The 26,451-nt window shown below is 56.8% G+C and overlaps 3 protein-coding genes across 5 annotated transcripts in view; 1 reads left to right on the top strand and 2 right to left on the bottom strand.

The window, feature by feature from the left end:
- Positions 1-2,223: 2,223 nt before the first annotated feature.
- On the bottom strand, positions 2,224-4,721 carry POLR2E (RNA polymerase II, I and III subunit E). Its single transcript, XM_034070770.1, has 8 exons — positions 4,551-4,721; positions 3,935-4,109; positions 3,736-3,851; positions 3,415-3,495; positions 3,271-3,329; positions 3,063-3,141; positions 2,697-2,776; positions 2,224-2,521 (listed from the first exon to the last, which is right to left on the bottom strand). The coding sequence occupies exons 1-7, from the start codon at positions 4,605-4,607 to the stop codon at positions 2,711-2,713; spliced, it is 633 nt and encodes a 210-aa protein (XP_033926661.1). The 5' UTR covers positions 4,608-4,721; the 3' UTR covers positions 2,224-2,521; positions 2,697-2,710.
- A 300-nt stretch (positions 4,722-5,021) lies between these two features.
- On the top strand, positions 5,022-6,671 carry GPX4 (glutathione peroxidase 4). The gene is made up of 7 exons (XM_034070771.1): positions 5,022-5,097; positions 5,287-5,381; positions 5,487-5,631; positions 5,705-5,856; positions 5,942-5,966; positions 6,148-6,207; positions 6,418-6,671. The coding sequence occupies exons 1-7, from the start codon at positions 5,026-5,028 to the stop codon at positions 6,448-6,450; spliced, it is 582 nt and encodes a 193-aa protein (XP_033926662.1). The 5' UTR covers positions 5,022-5,025; the 3' UTR covers positions 6,451-6,671.
- Positions 6,672-7,314: 643 nt separating this feature from the next.
- The window catches only part of SBNO2 (strawberry notch homolog 2), a 46,720-nt gene continuing 27,583 nt past the window's right edge, over positions 7,315-26,451 (bottom strand). For all 3 annotated transcript variants that reach the window (XM_031054871.2, XM_005141080.3, XM_031054872.2), the window contains 27 exons: positions 24,803-24,895; positions 24,194-24,290; positions 23,681-23,841; positions 23,217-23,350; positions 22,613-22,703; positions 21,405-21,548; positions 20,790-20,907; positions 20,347-20,452; positions 20,041-20,194; positions 19,498-19,674; positions 18,801-18,898; positions 16,541-16,623; positions 15,421-15,621; positions 14,815-14,990; positions 14,529-14,660; positions 14,176-14,311; positions 13,508-13,620; positions 12,937-13,008; positions 12,485-12,593; positions 12,157-12,231; positions 11,747-11,890; positions 11,491-11,585; positions 11,079-11,171; positions 10,752-10,883; positions 10,447-10,523; positions 10,126-10,316; positions 7,315-10,039 (listed from right to left, as the gene is read on the bottom strand). In XM_031054871.2, the coding sequence (XP_030910731.2) occupies positions 9,414-10,039; positions 10,126-10,316; positions 10,447-10,523; positions 10,752-10,883; positions 11,079-11,171; positions 11,491-11,585; positions 11,747-11,890; positions 12,157-12,231; positions 12,485-12,593; positions 12,937-13,008; positions 13,508-13,620; positions 14,176-14,311; positions 14,529-14,660; positions 14,815-14,990; positions 15,421-15,621; positions 16,541-16,623; positions 18,801-18,898; positions 19,498-19,674; positions 20,041-20,194; positions 20,347-20,452; positions 20,790-20,907; positions 21,405-21,548; positions 22,613-22,703; positions 23,217-23,350; positions 23,681-23,841; positions 24,194-24,290; positions 24,803-24,895 (3,828 nt within the window). In that variant the 3' untranslated portion in view covers positions 7,315-9,413. The remainder of the gene's footprint in view (positions 10,040-10,125; positions 10,317-10,446; positions 10,524-10,751; positions 10,884-11,078; positions 11,172-11,490; positions 11,586-11,746; positions 11,891-12,156; positions 12,232-12,484; positions 12,594-12,936; positions 13,009-13,507; positions 13,621-14,175; positions 14,312-14,528; positions 14,661-14,814; positions 14,991-15,420; positions 15,622-16,540; positions 16,624-18,800; positions 18,899-19,497; positions 19,675-20,040; positions 20,195-20,346; positions 20,453-20,789; positions 20,908-21,404; positions 21,549-22,612; positions 22,704-23,216; positions 23,351-23,680; positions 23,842-24,193; positions 24,291-24,802; positions 24,896-26,451) is intronic.

Below are 26,451 nucleotides of genomic sequence, written 5' to 3'. Positions count from 1 at the left end.
CGGTGCTGAGCGGTGGGGACGGACAGGCGGGGGGGGGGGGGGTACGGACGGGATCCCTGCTGGAGCTTTCACACACACCCGCTCAGTGCCGCGGCTCCCGCAGGGTCCATGGGGTCCGTGTGCGGCCGCTGGAGGCCCCGCACAGTCCGTGGGGATGCGGGAGGCGTTGGAGCAGGGCAGCCCCTTCGCTTGTCGGTCAGGACTGGGAGGAGCCTGAAGCTGGATCTCCCCAGCCCCACACCTCCCCTGCAGCAGCGGGGGCAGGGACGAGGTAAAGGGTCCCTCGTCCCCTGGCTGCAGCTGGGAGACACGGGGGCATTCCTGACAGCGGGAGAAGGGCGCTGCACGGACAATGGACACGGCCAAGCGTGGGGAGCAGCTCCCTGGGAAGGGGACACGGCCCAAGGGGTGCTGGGGCCAGGTGAAAGCCACCCCCTCCCTTGTGCATGGAGCCGACGTCAGCTTCAGGCCGCACCATGTGCCAGGTGCATTCACCATTTACAAGCGACTGTAGCAGGCACCCAAAGCCCAGCGATGCATTTACTGCCTCCTCACATCCAAGCCCGTTCCATGCCCTCCCTCCGCATCGCTGCTTGTGTTTATGGGCATTGCCTGCTCAGCAGGAGCCAGGCCAGGAGCAGCTGTAGGCTGTGAGCAGGCTCAGGGCCAGGCTGTGCTGCTGCAGGGCCCCATCACTCCTGGGGCTTGCTTTAGGACACATTTGGTCCCCAAAAGTCTGAGGTGCGAGTGCAGGACCTCACCTGTGCCCTCTGGAGATGGAGCTGGGTGGGGAGCAGGTCACTGGGGCACAATACCTCCTTCTTCTGCTCTTCCTCCTCCTCTTCCTCAGGATCCCCATGGCCTGAGGTAAGTCACAGCCCTACTAGTGTAAAAGGCTTCTCCTTTTATGACTGCCTTGACCATGGCTCCACTACCTCGGCTGGCTTAACCAGGGTTAAATGAGACCAAAGTGTTTGAAAGCTCTGACTGTTCTGCCCTGGAGCATAGAGAAATTAGTACATTTGGAGCTTATGAAGAGCTGGAAGCTGCTGCCTCCTCTTACCCTGCTCGTAGCTGGGCTGCATCCTGCTGTCACTGAGTGAAGACCATGATGGGTGGGTGGATGGATGGATGGATGGATGCACATGGGAAGCTCACAGCAGCTACTCACAGTCCCTGGTCCTGAAGGAACTGCATGAATCCAAAGCTGTTTCCCAACAACCAGCGAGGACCTGATAGTGTAGAACTGATCAACCAGATCCCTTCAGGATCCATCCTGGCACAGGGGGTCAGGGCTGAAGCTCTCCAGAGCAGTGGGAACCGTGTCTCAGCAGAGCAGGTAAAGGTACACACAAACCCCAGTGAAACTGCTTCAAACTGAGCTAAAGAAGAGCGAGAGATGCCTGAGGGACCTCCTGCTCCGCAGCACAGCATCAGGACACTGGGAAGAAGTGGGGAATGCTCCATCCCTGGCAGTGCTCAAGGCCAGGTTGGACAGAGCTTTGAGGGACATGGCTTAGGGTGAGGTGTCCCTGCCTGTGGCAGGGGGTGGAACTGGATGATCTTCAGGTCTGTTCCAACCCAACCTATTCTATGATTCCATGATTTTTCCAGGGTGGCGAGAGGAAGGAGGCCGAGGGCTGGCTCCTGCTCCCACACTGCAGCACAGGCAGTACCAGGCGTGTTTGGGAGGGTGGGTGACAATGACTGTGAGTTGGGACGGACACACACACACACAAACAAAGCTGTGCTTGAGCTTCCTGTGGCAATGGGTACCTTGTGTGTGTGTGAATGCAGCACAAGAACAGTGGAGCTGCTTGTTCCAACATGCCCGTGAGCCGGGTGTGACACGTGTTGGGATTGACATGTTGCCAGGAATAAAATCCCTGTGTTCCCACCCCCGGCCTGGAGAGCTGAGTCTTCCCAACCACAGGGGGCTGAGCACCAGAAGCACTCGAGGGGCTCCAGCTTAAAACCCCCTCAAGAGACCTGGAAGAGATGGAAATGGAAGTGATGGAGGGTGATGAGCGACAGCTCCGTGGAATGGGAACACCAAGGTCTCAGCCAAGGGCCACAGGGTAGAACAAGGGAACCAAGTCGGTGGCAAAAGGCTGAGGCTGCAGGGAGAGCTCTGGGCTTGGCCATGTCCAAAAATCAGCAGCAAGGCTCTGAACATAACAAGTCCAGGGGGCTTTGCCCCAGGGAGAGGCTGAGGAGCAGCAGTGAGGAGCAATGGGAGGGCAAACCTTTATTCAAAGAGGAGTCTATAGACCAGAACAGGAAAGCAAAGGCCTTTTGCCACTCGCTTCCTCCCTGCACACTCGTGCTGCTTCAGGTAACTTCCATGCCTCGAGTCCTGAGCAAGGAGTTACAGCACCGTCCTCACTGGCAAACAAGGCACGAGGCCAAGGAGCTTGTAGAGGCAAGGCAGAGCGAGGGTTTGCTTGGCCAGCTGTGAAGAGGCAGGTGTCTGAGTGCTGCTGGGTGGGAGATCAGGAGGAGTCACACAGCTCTTCCACACCTGGAAGCAAGAAAACTCGGGATGCGATCCCCCTCAGCCACCTCTGCTCTGTCCTCTCACCAACAGCTCCCTCCCCTCCAAAAGCAACTGAAACCTGAGATAGGCTTTTCCTGGAGGCAGCTATTTCCAGTCCATGCTGGAATGCCCCAGTGTCAGCCTCAGGAGCTGCCCTTACCCCACAGCTCCAGGTCACTGCACCAGCCTGTAGGTGATGTACCGGCCGGCAGTCTCGCTCGGCCTGATGATCTTCACTACCTGGAACGCCAGCAGAAGGGATTCATGAGGGAGAGGAGCTGGTGGGGCTTCCCCTGCAGGACTCCCTGCCCGGCTCAAGTACATCCAACACCCAGCTCCCCCCCTTCACCTGGCCCCACAGCCAGGGATCTGTGAGGCTTCCACCCCTCTGTACCCAACTTACAGCAGCTTTTCCATGTGGAAGAGGTGCCCTTCCTGCCTCTGAGAGCTCTGAACCACTGCAGAGCATCTGCCCCCCCCACCCCCCCACCCCCCCACCCTGCTCCCTGTGCTGTTTGTCTCTTACCTGGCCACGCTTTATCCCGAAGTACCGGGCCACAGGATCACCTGCCTGGATGCGTGGGAGCTGGTTCTCCCTCAGCTTACTGCAGAGAGTCAAGGAGAGGCTCCTGCAGCAGGACCAGAGCAACAAACCAACACGGACGGGAGGGATCATTTCCAGCCCGAAGGAGCACGCATGGCTCCAGAGCAGGGAGGGCAGGCACAAAGGATACTATCTGGCCAGCAGCTCCGTTACTTCTTCCTTTGTCATGACAACGTGCTCTGGGACCAGCTGTGAAAGGGGAGAGAGGCTGGAACATTGGGAAGGCAGAGAAAGCACCCAGCCCATCACCACAGCAGCAGCTGTTCCTGCTCACCTCGTGCTCGGTGATGTTGATCAGCAGCTCCTGCTGCAGGAACTGCTCCAGGATGTACTTGGGAGCCATATCCACCAGGGACTGCCAAGGGAAAGCTCTGTCAGGCGGCAGCACGGCTCTGGGGGCAAACACCCGCTGCTGCACGTGGGGACCACTCACGCTCACACACAGAGGCAAAACAGGCACAAAGCATCCCTCACCCATGTCCTTCCCCTCCTGCCTGCCCCTTTGCAACCAGAACCTGTTGCTGTGCTTACATACACTTGGGTTTAAAGCCACAGCCTCTAGGTCCCCAGTGCCTCAGCAGCAGCCTCTCCCCACCTGCTTGGCCGAGGGAGTCATGCCCTGCTGCACCACGATGAGCGCCCGGGTGATGTTCTCCTCCTGCATCCGCTGGCAGTACATCTTGATGGTCTTGATCCCCACCTTGGGCTCCTCTGGGGCAGAAACCACGGGGGTCACCGGGAGCATCCCCCACCCCCCCCATGCTCCAGGCCTGGCGGGCCCGGGCGCCGCTCACCGGGGAAGAAGACAAACATCTGGTCGGTGGGGTCGTCGTTGTGAGCCACCAGCACGGTGAGGTCGGTGCGGCGGGGCCGGCCCTCGCTGGGCTTGTCCCCGAACTGCGCCTTGAACTCCTCCAGCGTCTGGTCCAGCTCGTCCTGAGTCACCAGGTACCCGCGGTCGTGGCAGAGCTGCGGGAGCCGCGGGGGTCGGGTCAAAGAACCATAGAACCACGGAATGGGTTGGAAAGGACCTGGAGATCACCCGGTTCCAACCCCTCCCATGGGCAGGGGCACCTCACACTGAACCGTGGCACCCAAGGCTTCATCCAACCTGGCCTTGAACAGTGCCAGGGATAGAGCACTCACAACTTCCCCTGGGCAACCCGTTCCAGTGCCTCAGCACCCTCACAGTGAAGAATTTCTTCCTTAGATTCAATCTGAACTTCCCCTGCTTCACTTTGAACCCGTCACCCCTTGTCCTGTCACTACAGTCCCTAATGACGAGTCCCTCTCCAGCATCCTTGTAGCTCCCTTCAGACACTGGAAGCTGCTCTGAGGTCTCCACGCAGCTTCTCCCCTCCCGGCCGCACAGCCCCAGCGCTCCCAGCCTGTCCGGGCCCGGCCCCGCACCTGCATGACGGTCTTGCGGATCTTCCACAGCCGGTACGTCTCCTCCTCATCGTCCATGGCGCGACCGCGGCAGCCACAAACACCTCACCTCAGGGGCTGCTGGGAACGTTGTTCCGCCCGCGGACCGCTCCACGCCGCTCCTCCTCGGGGGGGACACGGGGAACCGGTGTCTCGCTGCCGGGTCTCCGGTTGTCTGCGGCCCACACTGGGCAGGCCGCGGAGCGCGCTCCGATCAGGAGGAAACCTATGGGGGGGAAGGGGGAGCCAGCCTGGAGCGCAGCTCCGCGCCCCTCCCGCCACCTTGTCCGTCCTTCCTCCCCTCCATATTCATGGTCTCGCCCAACGCCCCGATTCCATCCGGTCTGACTCCCCCCCAGTCCTTCGCGCTGATTGGCTGCTCCGCCAGAAAAAGGCGGTGCCTCGGTGAGTCCGCGCCACCCATTGGCTGAGAGCCTGCGGGGGGCGGTGCCGCGCGATGGGATGGGGTCAGGCAGTGCGGGGCGCGGTGCGGGCTGCGGTTGCGGCAGCGGCGCCGGTGCGGGGCATGGTCAGTGCGGAGCGGCCGGGACGCGATCGTGACCGGGACGCGATCGTGACCGGGGCCTCACGGTTGAGGGAGGGGGGGGGGTCCGGGGCCTGGGGGGGGGGGGCGCGGGGCAGCGGGTGCCGGGGCTCGGGGATGCCGGGGCTGGTACAGGGGGTGCGGCCGGTGACGGTGCCTCCCCACGCTCCGCAGTGCGCCCAGGCGGAGGAGTGGCGCTCGGCCAGGGCCATCTACGACTTCCACGCCTTGGACATCGATGGCAACGACGTCTCCCTGGAGCAGTACCGGTAGGCGGGGGGGGCGGAGCGCGGCTGTGATTGCGCTTCACGGGATCGTCATTGTGTAACCTGGGAGGGGGGGGCACCGCCACCGAGCCGCCTGTTTCCGCACAGGGGGTACGTGTGCATCATCACCAACGTAGCTTCTAAATGAGGAAAGACCGCGGTAAACTACACTCAGCTTGTTGACCTGCACGCCCGATACGCTGAGAGGGGTTTACGCATCCTCGGCTTTCCCTGCAACCAGTTTGGGAAGCAGGTAGGTGCGGGAGCGGCTCCGGAGCGGGCGGTAAGGGCGGCCGGGGATGGGCTCACACCGAGCCCTTGTGCAGGAACCCGGGGACAACGCTCAGATCAAGGCATTTGCTGCGAGCTACGGGGTGAAGTTTGACATGTTCAGCAAGATCGATGTGAACGGGGATGATGCTCACCCGCTCTGGAAGTGGATGAAGGACCAGCCCAAAGGACGAGGCACCCTGGGCAAGTGAGTGAGGGGAACGGGGGCCCGGCTGCAGCAAGAGGAAGGGGTTTTCTCTGCCCAGTCTCACTCCTGTTTTTTTCTCTCCTAGCGCAATAAAGTGGAACTTCACTAAGGTAGGACACAGCCACCATCCATCACTGGCACTGAGGAGCTGGGGGGGGGCTCCGAGGCTCTGATCTGTGTGGTTACCCTGGATGTTGGGGTAGCAGCAGCCCAAGGGGTTCCTGGGGGGCTGTGGCTCCGCAGGGCAGACCTCAGGTTCACCAGCTCCCCGGGTGCTGCTTCCCTCCACAGTTCCTCATTAACCGGGAGGGCCAAGTAGTGAAGAGGTACAGCCCCATGGAGGATCCCTATGTAAGTGCTGCCAGACCCATTGGAGGAGGGGAAGAAGCTGGGGCTGAGCCCTGCTTCTTTGTCTGGGGGAAAAGAAGCCCCCAGTGCTCCCAGAAAAGGGGTGCAGCCTCTGAGGAGTCCCCTGGGCTGAGGCTGGGGGGGGGGGGGCTTTGGGCACGGTGTCGGGGCAGGGATGTTCCCCCAGCACAGTGCTCCCCTTCTCTTTGGCAGGTGATCGAGAAGGACCTGCCTGCCTACCTCTAGGCCTGCTCCTCTCCCTGCCCAGCGCCTGCCTCCCGCTGCCCATGGACTCTCCTCCTCCAGCCCCCATGATGGCCTGTCTTGAAGCCAGCTCGCTGGTGAGGCAGGCCTGAACCCAGGCGTGCAGCTGCTGGATGGAGGCTTCCTGGGGCCGGTGGCCGCTGCTGGGCATAGAGCAGCACCCTGAGTCCCCTTGCAATAATAAATAGAGGTGTTAGAAGTGAGCCCTGTGTCTGGGTATGAGCCGTGAATGAGGCCGCGCTGGCAGAACCTGGAGCTTTGCAGGGCAGCGGAGACCTTGCGCAAGGCTGGAGCTCAGCCGGGATAATCCTTAGGGCTGAGCAGGGAATTGCGCACGAATCCCGGCTCAGCTGCTGCTCCCAAGGGGCCCTGTGGGGACAAGCGGAGCAGGGGAAGGTGCGTGTCGTGCTGGGCTCCCTCCAGCCCAGGAGCCCAGCAGGACCCTGCTCCAGGTCCTGCCTGAGCACTCAGGGGCTGGTTTTGGGAGCTACCATGGTGCCGTTGTGTGAATCCCTGCTCTGTTCCCATTGCCTGCAGCTCATCCCTATCCCACAGGGACACAGCGGGGCTGGACAACAACAGCTGGTGCTGCCAAAGGCCTGGACAGCAGCTCCTTTATCCTTTAGTGTTTTCCCAAACAAAGGCGGGTGGGAGCAGCCTCAAGGACAGGCAGTGCCAGGGAGGATCCTCCTCTGGCCCTGGGGCCCCAACTGCCACCATGTGTGACAAGGGAGATAACCAGACCCTGGGCCTCAGATCCCCATCCTTACCCGAGCCCCGGCTGGGATCCTGCACCTCAGGCCAGGCGGATGGACAAAGAGAGCTGGGACTTACAGACATCACATCTGTGGCTTCCTTTCCATTTTTACTGAGCAGAATGAAAAACTTCGGAGGCAAGTAGAAAATCCAGGAATTATTAGTCAAAGGCACATATTCAAAAAAAAATCTTTTTACATATATACATCTCCATTATAAATACACATAGAAAACCAAAGGCAAACGACAAGCGGGTTAAAAAGTGCTAACAAAAAGGTGGAGGGGCAGAAGAAACGGGCCTCATTGCAAAACAGAGCCCATCAGTAGGACGACTGCATAATAACTTAGTTAAAAGCTATTGGTACATCTTAATCCTGACAAAAACACAGGATTGGGGCAGGGAAGGGCTTCCTCCAAGGTGCTCTCTGGGAGAGGGAATTGCATATCTTGGAAATCGATGTCGGAGCCTCCGGGTGGCGGAGGGGCCCGGGGGGAGGATTCCTCCTCGTTATTCCTGAGTTCCAGCCTCTCTGAACTGGGTTTTCCCGGAGCCCTTTTGTCTCCTTGCTCATTGTTCAGCAAGTGGATGAGCCGGGGCCTGTGCGGGACAGTTTAAATAGAGGTGGGAATGGGGAGGGACCAGGGAAAGCTGCGGGAAGAGCCGGAGCTCCCAGGCAGCAGCCAGGGCTCTTTGGTGTCAATGTGAGGTAAAGGAGATCCCATGAAGGGAACCACGGCCCCGGCGGCTGCAGGGAGGCAGATGCTGGCTGGGGAAGGGGGGCACACAAGGACAAGACCCCAGAGCCACCTCCGGGATGAGCCCACATCCGTGCTTGTAACGTGCCAGGGAATGCAGTGCCCCATGGATGCTGCAGGCACTGCCCCAAAGCACTTCCCAACAGCAAACAGGGCGCTGGGGCAGGCCTTGATCCTTGCCAGAGGGGTCGCGGTGCTCTGCCCGGAGGAGGGGACTCTTCCCCTGAGGAATGGCCCAGCCAGGGAAGGTCTCACTTTCTTCCCTTGAAAACATCCCGGTGCCACGTCTAGGAACACCGTGATGGCTCAAGGCAGAGCACAGCAACAGCAGAGGGAAGGCTTCCTGCCTGCAGGCAGCTTCCTGCCAGGCTCCTTAGGTGCAAGGGAGAAAACAGAAGGCAGTTTCCCTGGGACGCGCTGAGGTGGGATGCTCTGCAGCAGGGATGCTCTGCAGCAGGGATGCTGCTGGACCAGGGATGCTGCAGCCCGCGGTGCTCCTGCCTGGGGCAGTGCTTTGCAAAGCAGAGCTTTGCTCTTTGGTACTGGAGGTTCCATCTGCAGCAGCAGCAGTGACTCTGCACATTCCTGGTGCTCAGCAGGGAGCTCTTCCCTCAGGGCCGGATCCAGACCCCTGGGATCCACAGCCAAGCCCTGCAGAGGTGGGGGGTGAAAGGACAACAGGCGGCAGCACGAAGGTGACAGAGCAGGGCTCAATGCAGGACAGGCCCATGGAGCCCTCCTGCTCCAGGGAATGTCCCCGGGGAGGCTGAGACCTGACGAGGGTGCAGCAGCTCCTGCCCCGTGCCCTGGAGCTCGGGCAGCCGAAGGACAGAGCAGCAGGGTCAGTGTTGCTGCTCTCAGCTACTCTGACCGCTGGCGATGCTCGAGCTCAGCAGCTCCCGACTCCTTGGGGACAGCATTCCCTGCGGCAGCCCTGCCTTCAGACCCAGCCCTCCAGAGCAGCCTCAAGAGGGAAGCTGGCAGCAGCCAAGACAGATACAGTTTGGTCAGTGGAGGCTCAGGGCCCTTCAGCGATGGCCCAGGCCCAGAGGAGCAGATCTGAGGGGCAGCAGCCATGGAGCTGGGGGCTGGAGGGCTGGGGAAGGCAGGACCCAGCTCGGACACTCAGTAGTCTGCAGGGGGGCAGAGGAGGGGACGCCGCTCCTCAGCACTGACCTTTGAGCAGGGCTCGAACACACAGGGACCATCAGTCCACCCCAGCCCCTACACCCAGACCTGGCCGTGCCCCACCACGAGTTACACATAAATAAACTTTGCTTTAAGGAACTATAGAGAGTTCTTTTTCTGCCCTCAAAACCAGAAAAGGGTCAAGTCCAACCCAGCAGCAAAGCCGGGGCTCCCCAGCTCTCACCTCTGCACCAAAGGATACGGATCCACAGCGGCCGAGCATGGCCCGGCATTCCCACTGCCTTTCAGAAGTCTGGGAAAGGCCCGCTGAACTGGATCACGCTCTGGCGCTCCTGGGGGAGTATGTTCTCCTGGGGGGCCCCATTGAACGTCCTTAGCATGTCCTCCAGGATCTCTCTGAAATTGATATTCCCATCCTGTGGGATGAAATCTTCCTGCTGCTGCTGCTGCAGTGTGTGCAGGGGCCCTGGGGGAGGCAGAGGAAGGTGTTCGTGCAGGGGGGAGCTCAGAGGCAAGCTCCCCTCCAGGATGGGGGCCGGGCTCTCAAAGGCAGGAGGGTGACTGAAGCCAAAGGGTAACCGGTGCTGCTGGTGTGGCTGGAGAATGGGCTCTGAGGGGTAGCCCAAGGCACCAGGCTCTGGGGTCATCACCATGTCGGGAATGATGTTGCTGGGAGGGCTGTAGGTCAAGTCCAGAATCTCATCCTGGCGCAGGGAGTGCCTGGGTAGGCAGATGCCAGTCCCTGTCTGGGTAAGGTCCAGGGTCTGTGCCAGGATGTGTGGTGGGAGGGAGAAGTGGGGGCTCTGCTCCTGGGCCTGGAGGAGCCGGTTGTGCTTCCGCTTCACGTTCTCATCCATCTGCTTCAGCTCCTCCCGCACCTTGCGGACACAGCTCTCGGGGATCTTTATCCCTAGGGGAGGAACGTGCGTCAGCCCCCAAAGCGCTTTGGGAAGGGCTGGGGGCTGTGGGGACAGAGGGACGGGCAGCTTCACCCACCGACTTGTTTCTTCTTCTCCTTGGTCTTGAGGCGCACAATCTGCAGGTAGCTGCTGTTGGTGATGTCTGCCATGATGCTGGCGATCCTGCTCCAGACCCGCAGCAGGGCCCCGCACAGCATGTAGTAGTGGCGCAGGCGCATGCCCTGGAAGCATTCCTTCCCCTCCTGGATCAGCTTGCAGCTCCCGTTCCTTCAGTTCCCAAGGGAGAAACCCACCCGAATTAGCCCAGGCCCCTGCAGCAGAGCAGCCCTTCCCCATAACCAGCCCCCTGCTCCCCACCCTGGGGACACAGGACAGCCTGGGGCTGCAGGCTCCTTACCAGGCAGCGTGGTTGCACTTCTTCAAGGAGAAGTGGTAACTGCTCTCCCAGTGCTCCTTGGCCTCCTCGGGCAGCACCTGCAGCAGGAACACACAGCATTAGAGCTCTTCCACTGTCCAGCATGGAGCTGAGACATGGAATCCAGGGCTGGGAGTCAGGACACTGGGGTGCTGCCACTCTCTCTGCCCACCCCCCAACAGGAGGGGCTGTGAAGAGCTTGCAGTGAGTGTGCTTCGAAAGCCACCCCTGCTCCTAGAAAACAGCTTTTCCCTCTCCCACAGTGCGGAGCTGCAGGTCCCACCTACCCGCCGGTACTTCTTCTGCAGGCTGTCCAGGCTCTCCGGCTGGCTTTGCTTCCCAATGTTTGGCTTGTAGAGGATGAAGCTCTTCCCGCGGCTCTGCTCTGCCAGCAGGCAGGTGTGTTTGCAGCCTCGCATCTGTTGGGGTACAGTGGATGGTTACAGGCACAGCCTCCCTCCCCAAGGCTAAACCAACCCCATCCCATCCAGGAGGGAGGCTCTTAGGGGCATCTCTGAGCCCCCAGGAAGAGCTCGGACATCACCCTCTTACAGCCATGCAGTCCACCTCCCCCTGCTCAGCCTCCAAACTGAGGCACCAGCCCAGGGACCTACCTTGTAGGAGAGGTAGAACCCCTCCGAGGATCCTGTCAGTTTGAGTGACTTCTCATAAGCTTCCTCCCACTTTAAGCCTCTGTCGACACTGATCTGAACAGGGACAAGCAGAGGGACTCTGTAACTCCAGGGGGCAGGACAAGTGCCTCAAAATGCCACCACCAACACAAACTTGGTGCTGCTGCAGCCTAGGAAGAGGCATTGCCAGGCTGCCCTCCTGGCTGCAGCAGCCCCAAGCCCTGAGACCCCTCCTTGTCTCCTCTCTGTAGCTCCCAGCATCACTCACGTGCCCATGACCGAGGCAGATGTGACACAAACAGGACACAAAGGCAGAGGGAGGGACCCAGCAGCTCACAGCCCCAGACTGGGAAGCACTGTTGAAGCCTGAAGACGGCTGTTGCAGGCTGCCTACCTTGTAAAACACAACCTGCCCGTCCTGCGGGTGCCCAGGGGTCAGGAACACCTCCTTGCTCTCCTCGTAGATCTCGTCCACTCCTGGGGCTAAATCTGCAGGAGAGAAGACTGCTGTAAGATACCCTGCCAAGAGCCTCAGCATCCAAGCTGTGTGCAGCCACTCCAGCACCTGGCTCTGCCATCAGCACAGGGAGGAACAGGGAACCTCAGGTGTGCAGTAAGCACAGCTCTGGCCACCCCCTCTTCCTCCTTACCTAGGATGCCCATGTCGTATTTGCCCTCCTTCTTGTCCTTTTCAATCAGATAGTCAAAGGTGTCCGAAAAATACTGGAAGAGCATGTTCTGCTTGTCCACCTCCAGCCCCAGGATGCGGTTCAGGAACTTGGTGATGGAGCAGTCTGCAAGAGCACGGTGGGTCAGGAAACACAGAACCCACTGCCATGCTCCCAGAGCCACCCAGCAGCCCAAAGCTGTTCCCGCAGGCTGTAGTCAGGGAAGATGGATCTGCAGTATCGGCTATTCCCGAAGGAGCTTCCCTCAGAGCAAACATCCCGTGCCAGCAGCACAGCAAACCCTCCAGGCCAGGCTCCCTCGGATGGGCTGTGACAGCCCTGCCTCTCATTTGTCTCCTACTTTGGCCAGGAGAAGCCTGACACACACATACCCTTCTCCACCGTGACCGTGCCGTACTTCATCTGACTGCAGCAGATCCCCACAGAGATGAGACCTTGCTTCATTTCTGCAATGACAGAAGGCAGCTTGTGCATTGCAGGGTTAAACCTCCCAGCCTGTGCCTGTTATTCCACACCCAAGTCTCCCCCAGCCTCATTTCCCCCCCTGCCTGGCAGGGTGACGTGATCTGCCCTGGTTTGCTGCTGAGCTGGGGTCCTGCTCCCTTCTCCCCAACCTTCCACCTGGTTTTCAGACAGCCCAAACCTGAGACCAACCCAGCCAGAGAGACACAGAAACCCCCGAGCTGGTGATGCTCTCACCGTGGAAGAAGGCAGCCTCCCCTCGGTCGTAGCTCTTGGGCACAGGAACCCTGTTCTCCGTGTGGCTGAGGATGGTGGACAGGACCCTGTCCAGTGCTTTAGCCCCATACTGCAAAAGGAGATGAGAGCCAAGTGTGGGACATGTGTGTCACAACCCTTCTGGTGCAGTGACAGAGACATCCAGCACCACCAGGAAGGCGGCTGCCCTGATGGCTGTCCCTTGGGGACCCACCACAGGAACATGAAGGTCTCAGCCCGGAGGGAGCACAGCCCTCCCTGGTTTATCCCCCCCCCCCGGCTCTATGCGCTGCCCACGGGAGCGGTGTGCTAGGACACATCCTGCCTGTAGATGCCAGCAATGATCTTCCTGGCTCTGATTTCCCACTGAAGGCATTTGCCAACTCCCCGGACCCCTCCTTGGCTGAGCTGCCCTGAGAACAGCCTCTTGGTACCTTGTTCTCGAAGTTGTACTTGCTGAGGTCCCGGGACTCGGTGGCCCGTCGGTCCCCGTGAGTTAAGGCACCCTGAGAAGGCAGAGCAAGGGACACGTTTGTACTTTGAGCTGTTGCAAAACGCAGGTGAAGAAGGGCCAGAGGCTGGGACAGAAGAACATGCTGTGGGGAGGGAGGCAGCGTCCCTCCGGGATACTGACACTTTGCCAAAGTATTTGGGGATTTAGCAGAAGTGACATGAAAGAGACAAATTAATGATTCCATTAATTATTTCATCAGCTTTCTGGAAATAGGATGGGTTTATGCTTCTGTAATAACAGGGGAATTCCAGCATCTGGAACTGGGTTCTGCTTCCCTAAGATCTCTCCTGGTGCCTTTACATATTCTTCACTTCCTTTCCCAGCTCCCAGGATGCCAAAAGCCTTCCCCCACTGCAATGCCCTCAGTAAGGGATGGGTGATGCAATCCCCTGCACTGATTACGCTGGCTATGCCAGTGGGAACACCGAAATGGAAGCTCTTCAGAGAGAGCTGGAGCTGACATCTTGCTCTCTCTGTGGCAGGGCACTTACGAGGCTCTCCAGCCGCTTGGCCACGATGGATGCAAACCTCCTCTCCCCTGCCAGCTCAGAGATAAGGAAGACATACTCTGGAGCAGAAACCTGGTTTGATCGGTGCGTTCGACCTGCAAGGATGTGAGAACAGAGGGGAAAGGAGAGGTTGGTCCAGCCTGGCTGGTACGGGAAGGGAAGCTGAGCAAAGAGGGGAGAGCATCCTGTGGACATCCTGCTGGTTTCCGAAGGAGGGCAAAGGACAGAGGCACGGGCACATTCACCATCCCGAGACCTGGGCAGAGTGGAGTTTACAGCCCTGACCTCCAGGAGCAGAGCAGTGACTCCCCACCTGGAGCTCCCCAGGCTCCCTCCCCATCCTGGCACAGAAACCCCCAGGCTCTCCCAGCATGTTCCATGGGGACACGCTGTGAACACGTATGAAGGGTTCCCCCTTCCCACGCCGTGAATCCCTCCTGAAGTCATCACAAGGCTTCCCCACAAGATCAATCCCAACCCCTTTGTGTCCACATTTCCACCCGGGCAGAACACGAGAGCTCTGTGCTCCGGGAGGTGCCACGGGCAGCTCGAGGGCCACGCTCCCCTCACCTCCCCAGGGCTGCCCGAGGCCTCGTGGCCTGAAGCACTCTCAGGGGACAGGGACAGTGCCCAGGGACACCAGCCCTCACCAAACTGCTGTATGGCCCGGTCCGCGCTCCAGGGCAGCTCCAGTGTCATATGGACGCGGCGCTTCTGGTTCTTCACCCGTCTGTCTGCTTGGAGAGAGATCCCTGAGCTGGAGGCCTCGGAGATTATTGCTACAAGCTAAGGGAGAGAGAACAAGTGAGAAAGGAGTGGGAGGTCCTCGAAAAGCTGCTTCCCAAAGCAGCCCAAAGCACAAGGGTAGCCCCAGTCCAGGAGGGGACCGAGGACTCCATCACCTTCCAGCAGGTCACACAGATGGAAAGCAAAGCACGAGCATACAAAGGGCCCTTCTCCTTCCCCCCCGTCTCTGTGTACTCCTGCAGAGGTCCTGACTCACCTTCTCTCCTTTCATAAACCGCTCCTTCTCCTTCAGGTTGACGTGGTCTATGGAGAGGCCTTGCTCCGCACGGGACTCGAACACGACGGAGCCGTCCGGTCTGCAAACCACACGGCCCTTCCGCCCCGTCATCTGCAGAGAGAGGCTGTGAGCAGAGGGCAGAGACCTGCACGCTGCAAGCCAGCGCTCAGCAGCTCACAGGGAAGGAGAAGGAACCCTCCTCCAGCAGGAGCCTCCTTTGCTGGCCCTTTTCCCTGTCACCCAGTGCCACCGAAATGAGGAGTACCTCAGCCACATGCTCTGGGCCCCCAAAGTGATTGATCAGTTCATCCAAGGTATTGAGAGGTAGCTCTTTGCCCAGTGCTTTTACTTTTGCTAGGAGGTCCTGCTTCATCTTTTCCACATACTCCGGTTCCCTCAGGCTGTGTGTCTCCCTCTGGGAAGGCAGGATGGGGAAATTACCTGCAATGGACAATGCAGAAGTTCAGTTACCTGGTAACTGAAGATCACAAATGGGGAAACCAATTGTCCCAAAGGGCTTCTGAGGGCACCGTCTGATGAACAGGCAAAGACACATGGATCTGCAGTAAGTGCTGCTGAGCAGGAAGTGAATTCTGTGCTTCCCCATTTGGGTGGGGGGAAGAAGCACGCAGGGCACTGACCACAGCAGGTTCATGGCACTCCATCTCACAAGCCCAAACTGGCCCCTCACAGGATAAAAGCTCACGGCTCCATTCCAAGACACCAGGAGAGCCTCCCATCCACCATCCCCTAAAGGGTCACATCCGATCTCCGGGCTCTCCGGGGCGCTGGGTGCCTGCTCCCAGCTGCATCCCCATGGCTGGGTGCTGTGCTCCACAGGAGGAGGTGACCCCAGCTCTGCCCTGCTCACTTCTGTCATCACCAGCGAAGCCGTTGATCCTGTGCTCCACGAAGATGACATCGTCCGTCTCGAACATGGACTCTGGGGAGGAGTTGAAGTCGCTGTCGAGCCCCATGTCGGAGTCGGTGCTGCTGTCGTCGCTGATCTTGATGACAGCCGGGAGGTCACAAACGCCCTTCAGAGCCTTGGCACAGCGGCCCCTCTGCTTCCCTGCAGCGGGAGGAGCAGCCTCAGGGCAGAGCCCCAGCCCCACACAACAGCACAGAAAGAGGAGGAATGGAGCTGAGCTTGGCCCAGAGGAAAGGCTGAGCTTGGACAGAGCCCTTGGGTTTGGGGGGGGGGCAGTTAGGAAGGGAGGGAGAACGAAAGGAAGAGAGAGAAAGGAAGACCAAGGCACTTTCTCGTTGCACGCATCAGGATGAACACGCAGCCAGTGCTAAGCAGTGCTTGCTCCTCAGGGGAAGCAGGCTGCAGGTTTGACTGCTTCCAGAGCAATGTGCAGGACATGGGAAGGTGCCGGTGTTTTGGGATGCTGTTTACTTCCACACACAGTAAGACACCTCCCTGCTACACGAGAGGGCTCACAACCCAGCTTGCACAAGCCTGCTCTGCAGCAGCAGCCAGCCAGGCTGACCTCCACAATGTGCCAGTGCTGCTGCCCCCCTCTTGCCCCTTTCCCACATCCCCCTGGAGCAGAAATCCCAAAACTCTTCTTACCTGCAGCCACAGCCAGTAATTCTGACAGGGAAGTGATTCCCCCCCCCCATGCTATAGGTAAAGGGCAATGGAGAGATCCCCCCTTGCTGCAAGAGGGTTTCGGACATGCAGCCCCGGCTCTCATGCCATCTGCCCTAGCCAGGGCTGAGGGAAGGGGCATCCTCCAGGCACATGGAGGAGGCGAGGACCTGCCTGGGACAGGGAAGTGGGTTCCAGGGAGGATGGGGCGAGTGGCCTGGAGCTGCCTCCTCCAGCCAAGAGCGAGCGATGGGAGATGTGCGGGAGGCGAACTGAACCCAGGGCAGCGAAAAGCACCAGGTAGGGAGAAGGGAAAAAGGAAAAGAAGCAGCTGAGTGGCTGGGGGAAGCGCAAGGCAGGAGGTCAGATGCTGGACAGTGGAGTGTGCTCTTACGTTTTCTTTTAATGCCAGTTCCTTTTTCTCTCTTTCTTTTGGTTGAAGGAAAGTGCTTCTGAATTAGTGATAGAAAGACGCCTCTGAAAGTAAGATGCAAAATTTATTCTAGCTACCAGGAACAGGAACATCTGCCTTTTATCATGTAGCAACGTGTACCTGACACCACAGAACCATGGAATGGTTGGGCTTGGAAGGGACCTTAAAGCTCATCCAGCTCCACATTTCATGGCAGGGGGATAAGCCCTGCACCAGCACCACCAGCGCGGCTCCTCGGAGCAGAGCGTGTTTCACCAGCGGGCTCTCCCATGGGATCCTCAGCCATGGAATGGGCACGCTGAGGGATGGCAGAGCACTGCAATGCTGGGAACGGTGCTTCTGCTGTGGCCTTCCTGCTGCTCCCAAGGCCATTCCCAGGAGACCAAAGCTGAGCAGACCCCGGCTCTGAGCTGCTATGGAGCGGACTGAAGCTGCAAGACCTTTATATGGCAACTGAGAGGGAGTTTTAAGTGGGAAACTCTGCTGGGAAGCTGTTACATCACTATGGAAAAATCCAATAAATCCCAGTGTCCCAGCCCCTCTCCATGGCCGGACAGCAGAGGGTTAGGCTGTCCAACAAATGGTCTCCACCAAGCGCTCTGAAGGGCCAGACAGGGCCTGCTCGCCCACCAGACACAGCAAAGGGATCAAACATGGATCCACAGTGGCTTCAGGTGAATGGAAAACATCAGAAAAGGTGGAAAACAAATGTTTCTGTGGGCTGGTCTGCAAATAAAAGAGCAAATGCGCAAATGCTGATCATGGTGAGTGGGGATGGAGCCCATGTGCAATGAGAAGACAGTGCTGAATGAGCTCGGGGGGGAAAAAACCAATGTGGAAGCAACAGCTGAGAGTATGGACATGACAACTCGCCCCCATGAGAGAAAGGGAGCCTTGGGAACCAGGGAGGGAGCTCCAGCACCCTTGGTGTGCAGAACTGAAGCAGACAAGGACAGCAGGAAGGGCCCTGTCATCCCAGGGTGACTGTGGGCTCAAAGTGCAAATGCTCACTCTCAGGAGCCTCCCTACCAGGAAAGCTGCTCATTTCCTCCTGTCTTCCCTGTGGACAAAGGCTGGGCTGGTGTCATGCACTGAAGAAGATGCTTATTTTGAGCCCTGTTTCTCAATGCTCTTCCCAGCACATTCCCCTTGGAGAAATCCCAAACCAGGACCACACAACCAGAGCCCCAGCAGATGCCCAAGGGCACTCAGTGACCTGGCCAGTGCTGCTGGACAAAGGGCTCCTGCCTCTCACAACTGTGAGCATTGACTGGTTTAAAGGGACCTCAGAGTGCTCCAGACAGAGTCCCTGGGAATTCTGTGACAGGAAAAGCAAATCAAGAGACCAAACAGATCCAAGCAGTTGTCAGACTCGCCCTGCGCGCTGTCACCAAACTGGCATTCAGTGACATGGACCAACACAACCCCTGCCAATGAGGAATGCTTGGCCTGACCTGGACACACACAGCCTCTGGCACCTCTCCTTGCTTCTACCTGCATTGAAAGTCACTTCAAAAGAGAACAGGAGCAGCGCTGCCACCGGCAGAGCAGGGGACCCAGTATCCCAAGGCTTTGTCACCCATCGTGCAGGGTTTATGGGGTGGGCTGAAACGAGGAGCATGAGCCTCATTCTCTGCTGAAAGGGTACCATGAGTCCTGCTCCTGGCTCCATCTCAGGCACAACCAACCCTGCTTTCAGCTCAGAACAAAGGCAGCACAACCAGGAGACCGGTCCTGCCCCATGCACGTGCTGAAAGCCAGCACTGGCAGCCTTGGGTCACTCATTGCTCCAGTGATGCTGCCTCACTTTATCATCCCAGCCTCTGGCATTACATGAGATTCTCCTGCTTGTTTCTTCAGTGTCAACATCCCCATTTTCCAGACTCAGACCCACACAAACTATATCTGAGCTCATGTTTCTGCCTCTCCTACACCTGCCAATCCTTTCATGTGTGTAGACTTGGAGCAGGCTGCTCATGCAAGTTTGGACCACAGAAGACTCCAAAATCCATAATCAAGCTCATGAAGTCACATTGAAGAGACAGTGTCCCAAGGACCTAGCTGAGCATCCTCTCCATTTACAGCTTGCATTGGGTGAGGCCTTAGGGAGCTGCATGTCAAGAGCTGCAAGTGACAGTGGCCCCAGGGCAGGGGTTTCCCTAGCACCCAGCCTACCTCCCATGCATCCCCCTCAGAGGAAAACCAGGGATCTTTAACTCACTCTGCAGCAGAGACAAAACAATTCAGATGCCCATCGTTCTCATCCAGGACCTCTCTGGTACGAGCCTCCCCGGTGGACTGCAGCCCAATGACAATACACTGCAGGACACACAAGAGACAGCACACAAGGTGTCAGAGCAGGAGCACATCAGGAAACAGTTCCAGGCTCAAGAGGCTGTTTCCCATCCCAGGTACATTCCCCTTGAACCCTGCCCCAAATGCTTGCTGGGGCTCCTGATCAAGACCCATCTCTCCAAGCTTTCAGCATCCAGACCCTCAGCTATGCTCTCACCACAGAGGATAACTGAATACAGAAAGTACCTGACTTTGCTAGGTAGTTTCTGCCTCTAATTTCCAAGTTGCATCCAAAAAGATGACAGGACAGAGGTGTGCTTGAAAGATCTGGTACCTGACCCAAAATACCCTTTTCAGCTCAGCTTGCCCACATAAGCAAACAGTGGGCAATGCCTTGGCAGATGAGGCCACGTTACATCCCCAGTATCATTTACTGTGAATGCCCTCAGGCAGCCGGACACTCGCTTCATCCTGGTTAACATGGAGAGAACTTAAAGAGGTTTGATGCTGCTTCCAAGCCAAACGGAGCAAGAATTAACTCCCTTTGGATGTACTACAGGAAACACCCCACTCGCACCGCAAGCAGCCGCCTGCTGCTGCCAGCAGTGAGCTCTGTACCCTACCTTGTCCTTGGCTAGCTCCTCCTTGGCCAGCTCCACGAGCCGCCGGACTTTAGCAGCAATGCAGAGGTACTTGAAGAAGCGCTGGTGAGCTGACCAGAACTGACCCCACAGGGACTTCCGAGACTCCAGGCCGATCCAGTCGGCTGCGTGCTGGAACACCATCAAGGCCTCTGCCCACTGCAGACAACAGCGAGCAAGGCCGAGTTAATGGCTCAGTTTTCCTAAGTTATTTCATTAGCCACTATGGCAGGCTGGAGTTTGATGATCTGATTTAACAGCGGTATTTATGTCCTTGTGTTGGGCTGAAGGAACACTGTGGTCATCCTCTCCATTAGCATGCTGGTTGCAAGCTCTGCTTTGCAAATATGAAACTTTTAAATAGAAGCTAAAAAGTGTGAGATTGGGGTTTTTGTATGAGCTGAGCATGTAGGCCCTTTTCTGCTGATGGACAAGCCAAGTCTGTGCTCACAGCCACGTTTAGGGGCTTCGAACCCTCCCACATGATTAAACATCAGTCTCCCCACTGCAGTGGGACCAGCTCACCAACTTTGCTGCCTTGTCGTAGACAATCTTGTACTGCTGATCCAGTGGGATCTCCTCGATCCTGAAGGTCACTCCAGTGAAACTGAGCTGCCTGGCAATGTACATTCCACTGACCTTCATATCCATGGCCACGATCTCCATTGCACCAACTCCCCTGGGAGAAGAACACAGCAGTGAAACCCCTTCCTCTGTTCCAGGGCAGCTGCCTCTGCCAGGCACTGTCCTCAGGCATGGCACCCATCTCCCAAAAGGTGATGGGTGCAGGAAGCTTGAGCCACATGAGAAGAGACACTGGCCATGACTTACCTCTTTTCAATTGCATGCAGGAACTCATCGAACGCTCTGAAAGGGGTGCCCTTCCCCCAGATCCCCAGGCGGCTCATGTAAATCATGTTTTTTGGCTCAGAGGCACCTGTTTGGACACAATTCCCTGTCAGTTGTGAAGAGTTTTGGCTGAAGAGAGCCATTTGCCATTGGGCCTTAGGAAACCCAAGGACCTTCCCAGTCACTGCCTGCCATACACTAAGTGGCCGAGCATCACCAGACAGCTGAACCACCAGCCAGAAACAAGTGAAACTGGGGAGCAGTTGGTCTGACTTGCCATAAAGTCACAAGTAATGGCAGTGATGGGGCTTGAGGCAGATCTTAGCACACCAGGCTCCCCTCTAGCACTGCAGCACCACCACCACCTCTCCCTGTGGACATCTCAAGGGCATCCTTCAGATCAAACAGTGCTGAGAGCAGCTTACCTGTGGCACTGGCATAAACAACCCTGGCTTGAGGCAGCTTGTTCTGAAGGTCCAGCACGGCTTTGCCCATTTTAGTTGAGCTGGCATTTTTGGCTTTGTGGCATTCATCAAACACAATCTGGACAATGGCAGTTAAGGAGAAAGGATCTGTTTTCATCCCAAGGATAGGAGCAGACAGAAAATACAAGCCAGCTTCTTGCACCCAACTGAACAACCCAGTATCAGCGGCACTGACTTGCTCCATGGCATGATTGGGTTTGCCTAGTCCTGTGCTCCTCAGAGCCTGAAGCCATTTCCCCCTTTTTCTCCCTTCACCTCTAAGGTGTGTCTTGCCTTGTAATGCTGAGGGAGAAGAATGCTGAAAAGGTTAATCCCAGCTGCATTCTTCCCCTCCCATGAACTAATTGCAGAAGAGAGAGGAGGAATGCAGGAGGAGAGAGGAACGTGGGGGGATGCATGTGCTTCCAGCGTTTAAGTATCCACCACATCTATCACTTGCTCCCAGTGACTTCAGATGGCCCCAAGCTCTTTGTTCCTTGCTGAAGCACAATCACAACCATGCACTTCTTCTCCATCCAGCTTTCTTGTGGCCGTTGTTTCTTTGGTAAAGGATACAACTCCATCAAAGTTTTCCCTGCACCAGTCCAAGATCTGCTTTAAGCGTGTCCTGTGCTGCCCGCCCGCCTGGCTTTCGCCGATCAGCGCAGAGTAAGTGGCAAAGAGGACTCCTTCTGAGGTAGCTGTGTCACCATATTTAATCTGCAGGAAGAGGAAGAACAAGAGCACGCACTCAGGATGCTTGTCCTCAGTGTGTTGCACCCATCCTGTGCCCACAGCCACCACCCCTGAGCGTGCAGTGACTGCCTCAAGAACAAAACCCCATCCAAGAATGGGAGAGACAAAGCCCATTGGTAGCTGGAGCACTTCGACTTGGCACTGAGATACGGTGATGACAGGGACTTTAAATGTTTGGATGAGTTCCACCAGCCAATGTGTCAGCACATCTGGATGCACGCAGTGAAATGTGGACACTGCTCTGACTTCTATTTCCTGGCCAACTGAAGTCGCTTTGGGTTTCAGCAACAGTTGAGAATGTTTAATGGGTCTGAACCCTCTCAGCTGTTTTAATTCCTTCTAGAAAACCATTTGCTCTTTGGCCAGGTGAGACTGGTGCCTGTTTTACTGTCAGGGGTCCCACCTGTAATGAACTACAAGGGAGGAGGAAAACCCCCATGGTCCCAATCTGAAGAAAGTTCCATTTAAAGCCTTTCTGGTCTGACAACAAACACGCCTTTCAGTCTCCTAACTGGGTGCATTCAGAGGTGTTGAAAACATGTGGTTTCCATCGACTTCATGAGAGCTGGTTGTTCAATACCATTACAAACCAGAGGAGAGACGAAAGCCCAGGCTGGGAAGAAGCCTGTGAATACCCATCACCCAACTGCAGTTTCTCTTGAGGAATCCTTTGTCCTCATCAGGGAGTAACTGGAGGAAAACCGTGTGTTCCCCTCTGCAGGACTTCAGGAATGGTGAGAAAGGTTCAGGCCCTGCTGTACTTTGCACTTGCCTGGAGCTACTTCTCGCTCCCTGCAGGAGCCAGCTCCATGCTCACAGAGCAGCTCTGCAGAGCATGTAAAAATAGCAGGAGTCCGGAGTGGGAAGAGCCCATTGGGAGGAGGGAACAGCAGCAGCTTGTCTGCTGCTGCCTGTGCCACCAGCCAGGCGGAGGCAGGAGCGACTGCTGCTCCACGTCCTAAGGAGGCTCCATCTCACTGCTCCTGGGGGCTGGGTTTCCAGAACACCATTACACCTTCTCTTCCTACCTTATTCAAAGCATGCACAGGAATGTGGGAGGCTTCAATGTCCTTCAGGTCTCTCTCGGCATCATACTTGAGATCATTGGAGACGCTGAACCTGCGAAGTGAGACGTGGGTCTGGTTATCTCTTAAGGAGGCAGGCAGGGCACGCACAGTGATTAATAGTCTGACTAAAGCAGCAGTAGGTGTGTGAAACCGTCACAGCTCCAACTGCCCACACAGCCCAAGAGCCTCCAGCAGGCTCCAGTCTGCCACTAACGACAAGCTGCATGTTCTGCAGTTAAAGCCCATGCTCCAGGGGCTCCAGTCTGCACCAGGGAAGTCCATGAATACCCCTCTACAGACTTCAAAGAGAGCAGAGACAAGCTTGACACTGCACTCCATAATGTGCTGTTTCATAGTGACTCACTCTCCATCACTGCTGCAGGGGAAATATTCCCATTTCAGACAGCAAACAGGCACAAAGAGGTGGAAATGACTTACCCAAGGCCGCAGGGTGAGTCAACTACAAAGCCAACATCAGCACTAAGGAATTCCTTCCTCCCAGATCCAAACTACATCCAAGGTCTTACGGGAAAAGAGAAAACCCAAACCACCACCACCAACTTACCACAGAGCTTTCTTCCTCCCTTTAAGGTAATTCTCAAAGATGATGCCTGCAACTGTCCGGCCCTTCCCAACTCCAGCCCCGTCCCCGATGAGGAACCCAGCTCGCTGCCCGTTGGGTAATAAAACTTCATGTTGCTGCAAAATCAAGAAGAGAACCGGAAATGAGACTAAATTTGCCTTTGCTAACAAAGCTTGTAAGAGCATCACTTAACCCTTTCCCACATCCCATCAATGCAAGTGCATTTCCTGCTCAGACAACGGCAGGAATGGTGAAGCATCACGGCCAAGTCAAGGGTTCTCTTTGGGAAACAGCCCACACAGAAGCCCCCAGCTTCAAATAACCCTTTCAAAAAGCATTTAAAATGTCATATGCCAAAGCTCCTGGAGTTTCATCACCTCTATTGAACATCTATCCACATGAAAGACAGTCTCCTAGTGCAAGCTGGGCACGGTGGAACCACGTACCTGGCAGGCATAAATGATGGCTTCCAGCTGTAGTGCAGAGAGCGACCCTTTGTCAGCAACAGAGCGTGGCAGGGAGAGGCTGTAGGTGATGTCAGGAGGGGGGACACTGGACAGAGTGCTCGTCTCTACCACCAGGTCAGGGTGGTGCTTCCCAATCTTGGCTAAATGACAACACAGAAAACGGAGAACTCAAGTTCTTCACTCCCATAAGCCCTCATGGGAACAGCCTGTAGCCCTCTGCTCAGGAGCAAAAGGGACAAGCCCCAGCTCTTCACTCTTCTGTTCTGCTGGGAAGTGCCGGAAGCACACCAGGCCTCCCCCAAAAGCAAGCAACAGAAAAGTGCTGTGTTCAGTCAGCAGAGCACCAACAAGGGAGCAGCACTCCCATTTTTCCAGCGAATCACAAGCTTGGGCTGTGATTTCCTGCTTGCAGGAAATAAGGGAGCAGTTCATTAGCCTGGTCCACAATGGAGTTAGCAGAACCGCCCACACTCATGGGATGGCAACACTCACACTTGGAAGGAACATATTCTGCATAGGTCTCTGTTTGCCCCAGCTCTTCTGTTTCTTCCTCCTCACCTTCATCCTCCTCCTCTGCAGGAGCCTGAGACTGGAAAGAAGCAGAGCATGAACCAGATGTTCTCACTGGACTATGGGCACACACAGTGCTACACACAGACCCCCAGGGATCCCTCCCTGTGCAAATTCACAGACACAATTCATCTCCTTTATGAACTCCAGCAGCACAAGGAAAACCATCCGGGGGGAACAACCACTTCCACAGCTGCTTTCAGCGCCTGGTCCACATCAAATTAGGGGAAGATGCTTCCATGGCCTGGCAGATGCGCTGTGGGGAGCCCCAGCTCTGCTCTGGCGCCAAACAAGGGACCCAGACCAGCTTTAAACTTAGTACTCAGCAGCATAAAGCCAAGTCATGAAGCCCAAATCCTTGTTTAACATCGGGGAGGTTCCACTAGGGCAAACAGGAGACACTCCTGGGGAAGAGCAGGGACTTGTGTCTGATTTCCTTGTCTCCCTCTCTCCAAAGGGAAAACAGAACCACTCCTGCCATGTCACCAAGTGCCTGGTGTGGATGCTCCCGGAGCCGAGCATCACTCTCACCTGGTAGCTTCTGAGGAGTGGGGTGTTGGGACCAGCAGGACCATGGTCAGTCGAAGTGCTCAAGCCACCGAAGGATCCGATGGGTGGGAACAGCTGGAACAGAAAGGTGCTGGTGAGAAAGCAGCCTGAACCCTCAGCCCAAGCCCTCTGAAAACACAGCACCAGCAGGTACTTGTGCTCTCTACTCCAGTCCTGGACTTTGATTCTTTGTTTGTGAACGGGGCACTAATCCTGGAAACTAATAAATCTTGGGAATGCTGTAGTTGCTTTTGTCAACGTGCACACAGGGAGTCCCTGACCAAGGCAAGCATGAGGAGTGTGAGCATTCTGTGCATGCCCATGAGCGATGGGAGCTGCACCACCAGCAGCACAAGGGTCCCTCTGCAGAGCTGTAAGGACCCAGAAGGAAGACGGGTCACCCTGAAATGCCAGGCAGCAGCTCCAGGAACACTCCCAGCTGGAAAGGCACAGCCAAGGAGATCCTTTGTCTGCTCCCACACAGACAAAATCACACTGGAATTTCCCGGCAGCAAACAGGGTCAAGCCAGCAGCTCCCAGCATCCAGAGCAAGGAGCAGCTCCAGAAGCAACACTAGGCCAAGTGTAGAGGCCGTGAGGAGTGCCAGACATCAAGACCCGTGCTCCAGCAGCAGAAGGGAAAGATGGGAAGTTCTTCAGCACAAACACTCCGATTATTTCCTATTTTTAAAGAAGAAAAAAAACCCAAGCAGGCAGAAAGCAGAAACACACCCTCCGTTCCTGGAAGCCTGACTCAGAATTACCAGAAGGAAGCTGGACGGAAGAGCTATTTTCAGTGCCAACAAATCTGGAGAGCAGGTGAAACATCACCTCCAAATCCCAGCTCGGGCAAAGAGTTTCTTCTTGGGCAAGAGAAAGGCCCAGGCCCAGATTCACTGGGAGGCCAGTTCAGGTGGGATGGGAGCTGTGGCAGGGGATAGAACTGAACTGGCACAATTCCCTCCCTTCTCTGCTGTCACTCACCTCCCGCATCGGTTTTCCCCTTCCTCTGTGCCTCACATCTGACCCCACTATGAGAAGAGGCACTCACAGCAGGCAGGAGAACGCGGGACACAAGCAGGAGACGGAGCAGAGCCGCTGGCAGTTGCACACCTCAAGACTTGGCCTCACTTCGTTTTCTTCCTCTTTGCATTTGCCCCCTCTTGCCCTGACTCCCATGAGAAACGGAGCCACCTCAGGGGGCTGAGGAGCCAGCTCCCCTTGCAGAAATTCCCTATGTGCTGGGCTAGGAAAAGGCTGCTTGCGTTTTCCAAGCACTGGGAATGAGTTAGAACCAGCAGCTCCCAACACTCCAGCTCCTGCAGGGCCAGGGCTTTGCTTTCCCCATCTTAAAACCAGTGTAAACTGGTGAGACGGCTGTGGAAAAGCACAATGGATTCCATGAACTATTTCCTAAGGTATTCCACAACTGCATTACAAATGAAGCATTATGGAGTGGTCTGACTCCTGCAAACATTGAATGGTGTCGTAGCTCTTCCTCCATCCAACAGTTACATCCATCTCCTTTCCTTACGGATAATGGCTCTCCCCACGGGCACAGGAAGGCAGCTCTGCCTCCAGCCATTTCCTCCTCAGGCACAAACACCCCACCTGAAGGTTCAGCACTGGGGA

Source organism: Melopsittacus undulatus, chromosome 19, assembly GCF_012275295.1.
Source record: "Melopsittacus undulatus isolate bMelUnd1 chromosome 19, bMelUnd1.mat.Z, whole genome shotgun sequence".
Taxonomy (NCBI): domain Eukaryota; kingdom Metazoa; phylum Chordata; class Aves; order Psittaciformes; family Psittaculidae; genus Melopsittacus; species Melopsittacus undulatus.
Note: the sequence above shows the minus strand (reverse complement) of the source record. Positions and strands in the feature narration are given on the sequence as shown.

Bases quoted from the DNA above. Each gene is read 5' to 3' on its own strand.
- POLR2E (XM_034070770.1), bottom strand. From the start codon at position 4,607: ATGGACGATGAGGAGGAGACGTACCGGCTGTGGAAGATCCGCAAGACC. The intron at 3,142-3,270 runs GTATCCTTTGTG...GACTCTCTGCAG, and splicing joins ACGGAGCTGCTGGCCAGATA to TAAGCTGAGGGAGAACCAGC. The intron at 2,777-3,062 runs GTAAGAGACAAA...CTGGCGTTCCAG, and splicing joins TCGGGATAAAGCGTGGCCAG to GTAGTGAAGATCATCAGGCC.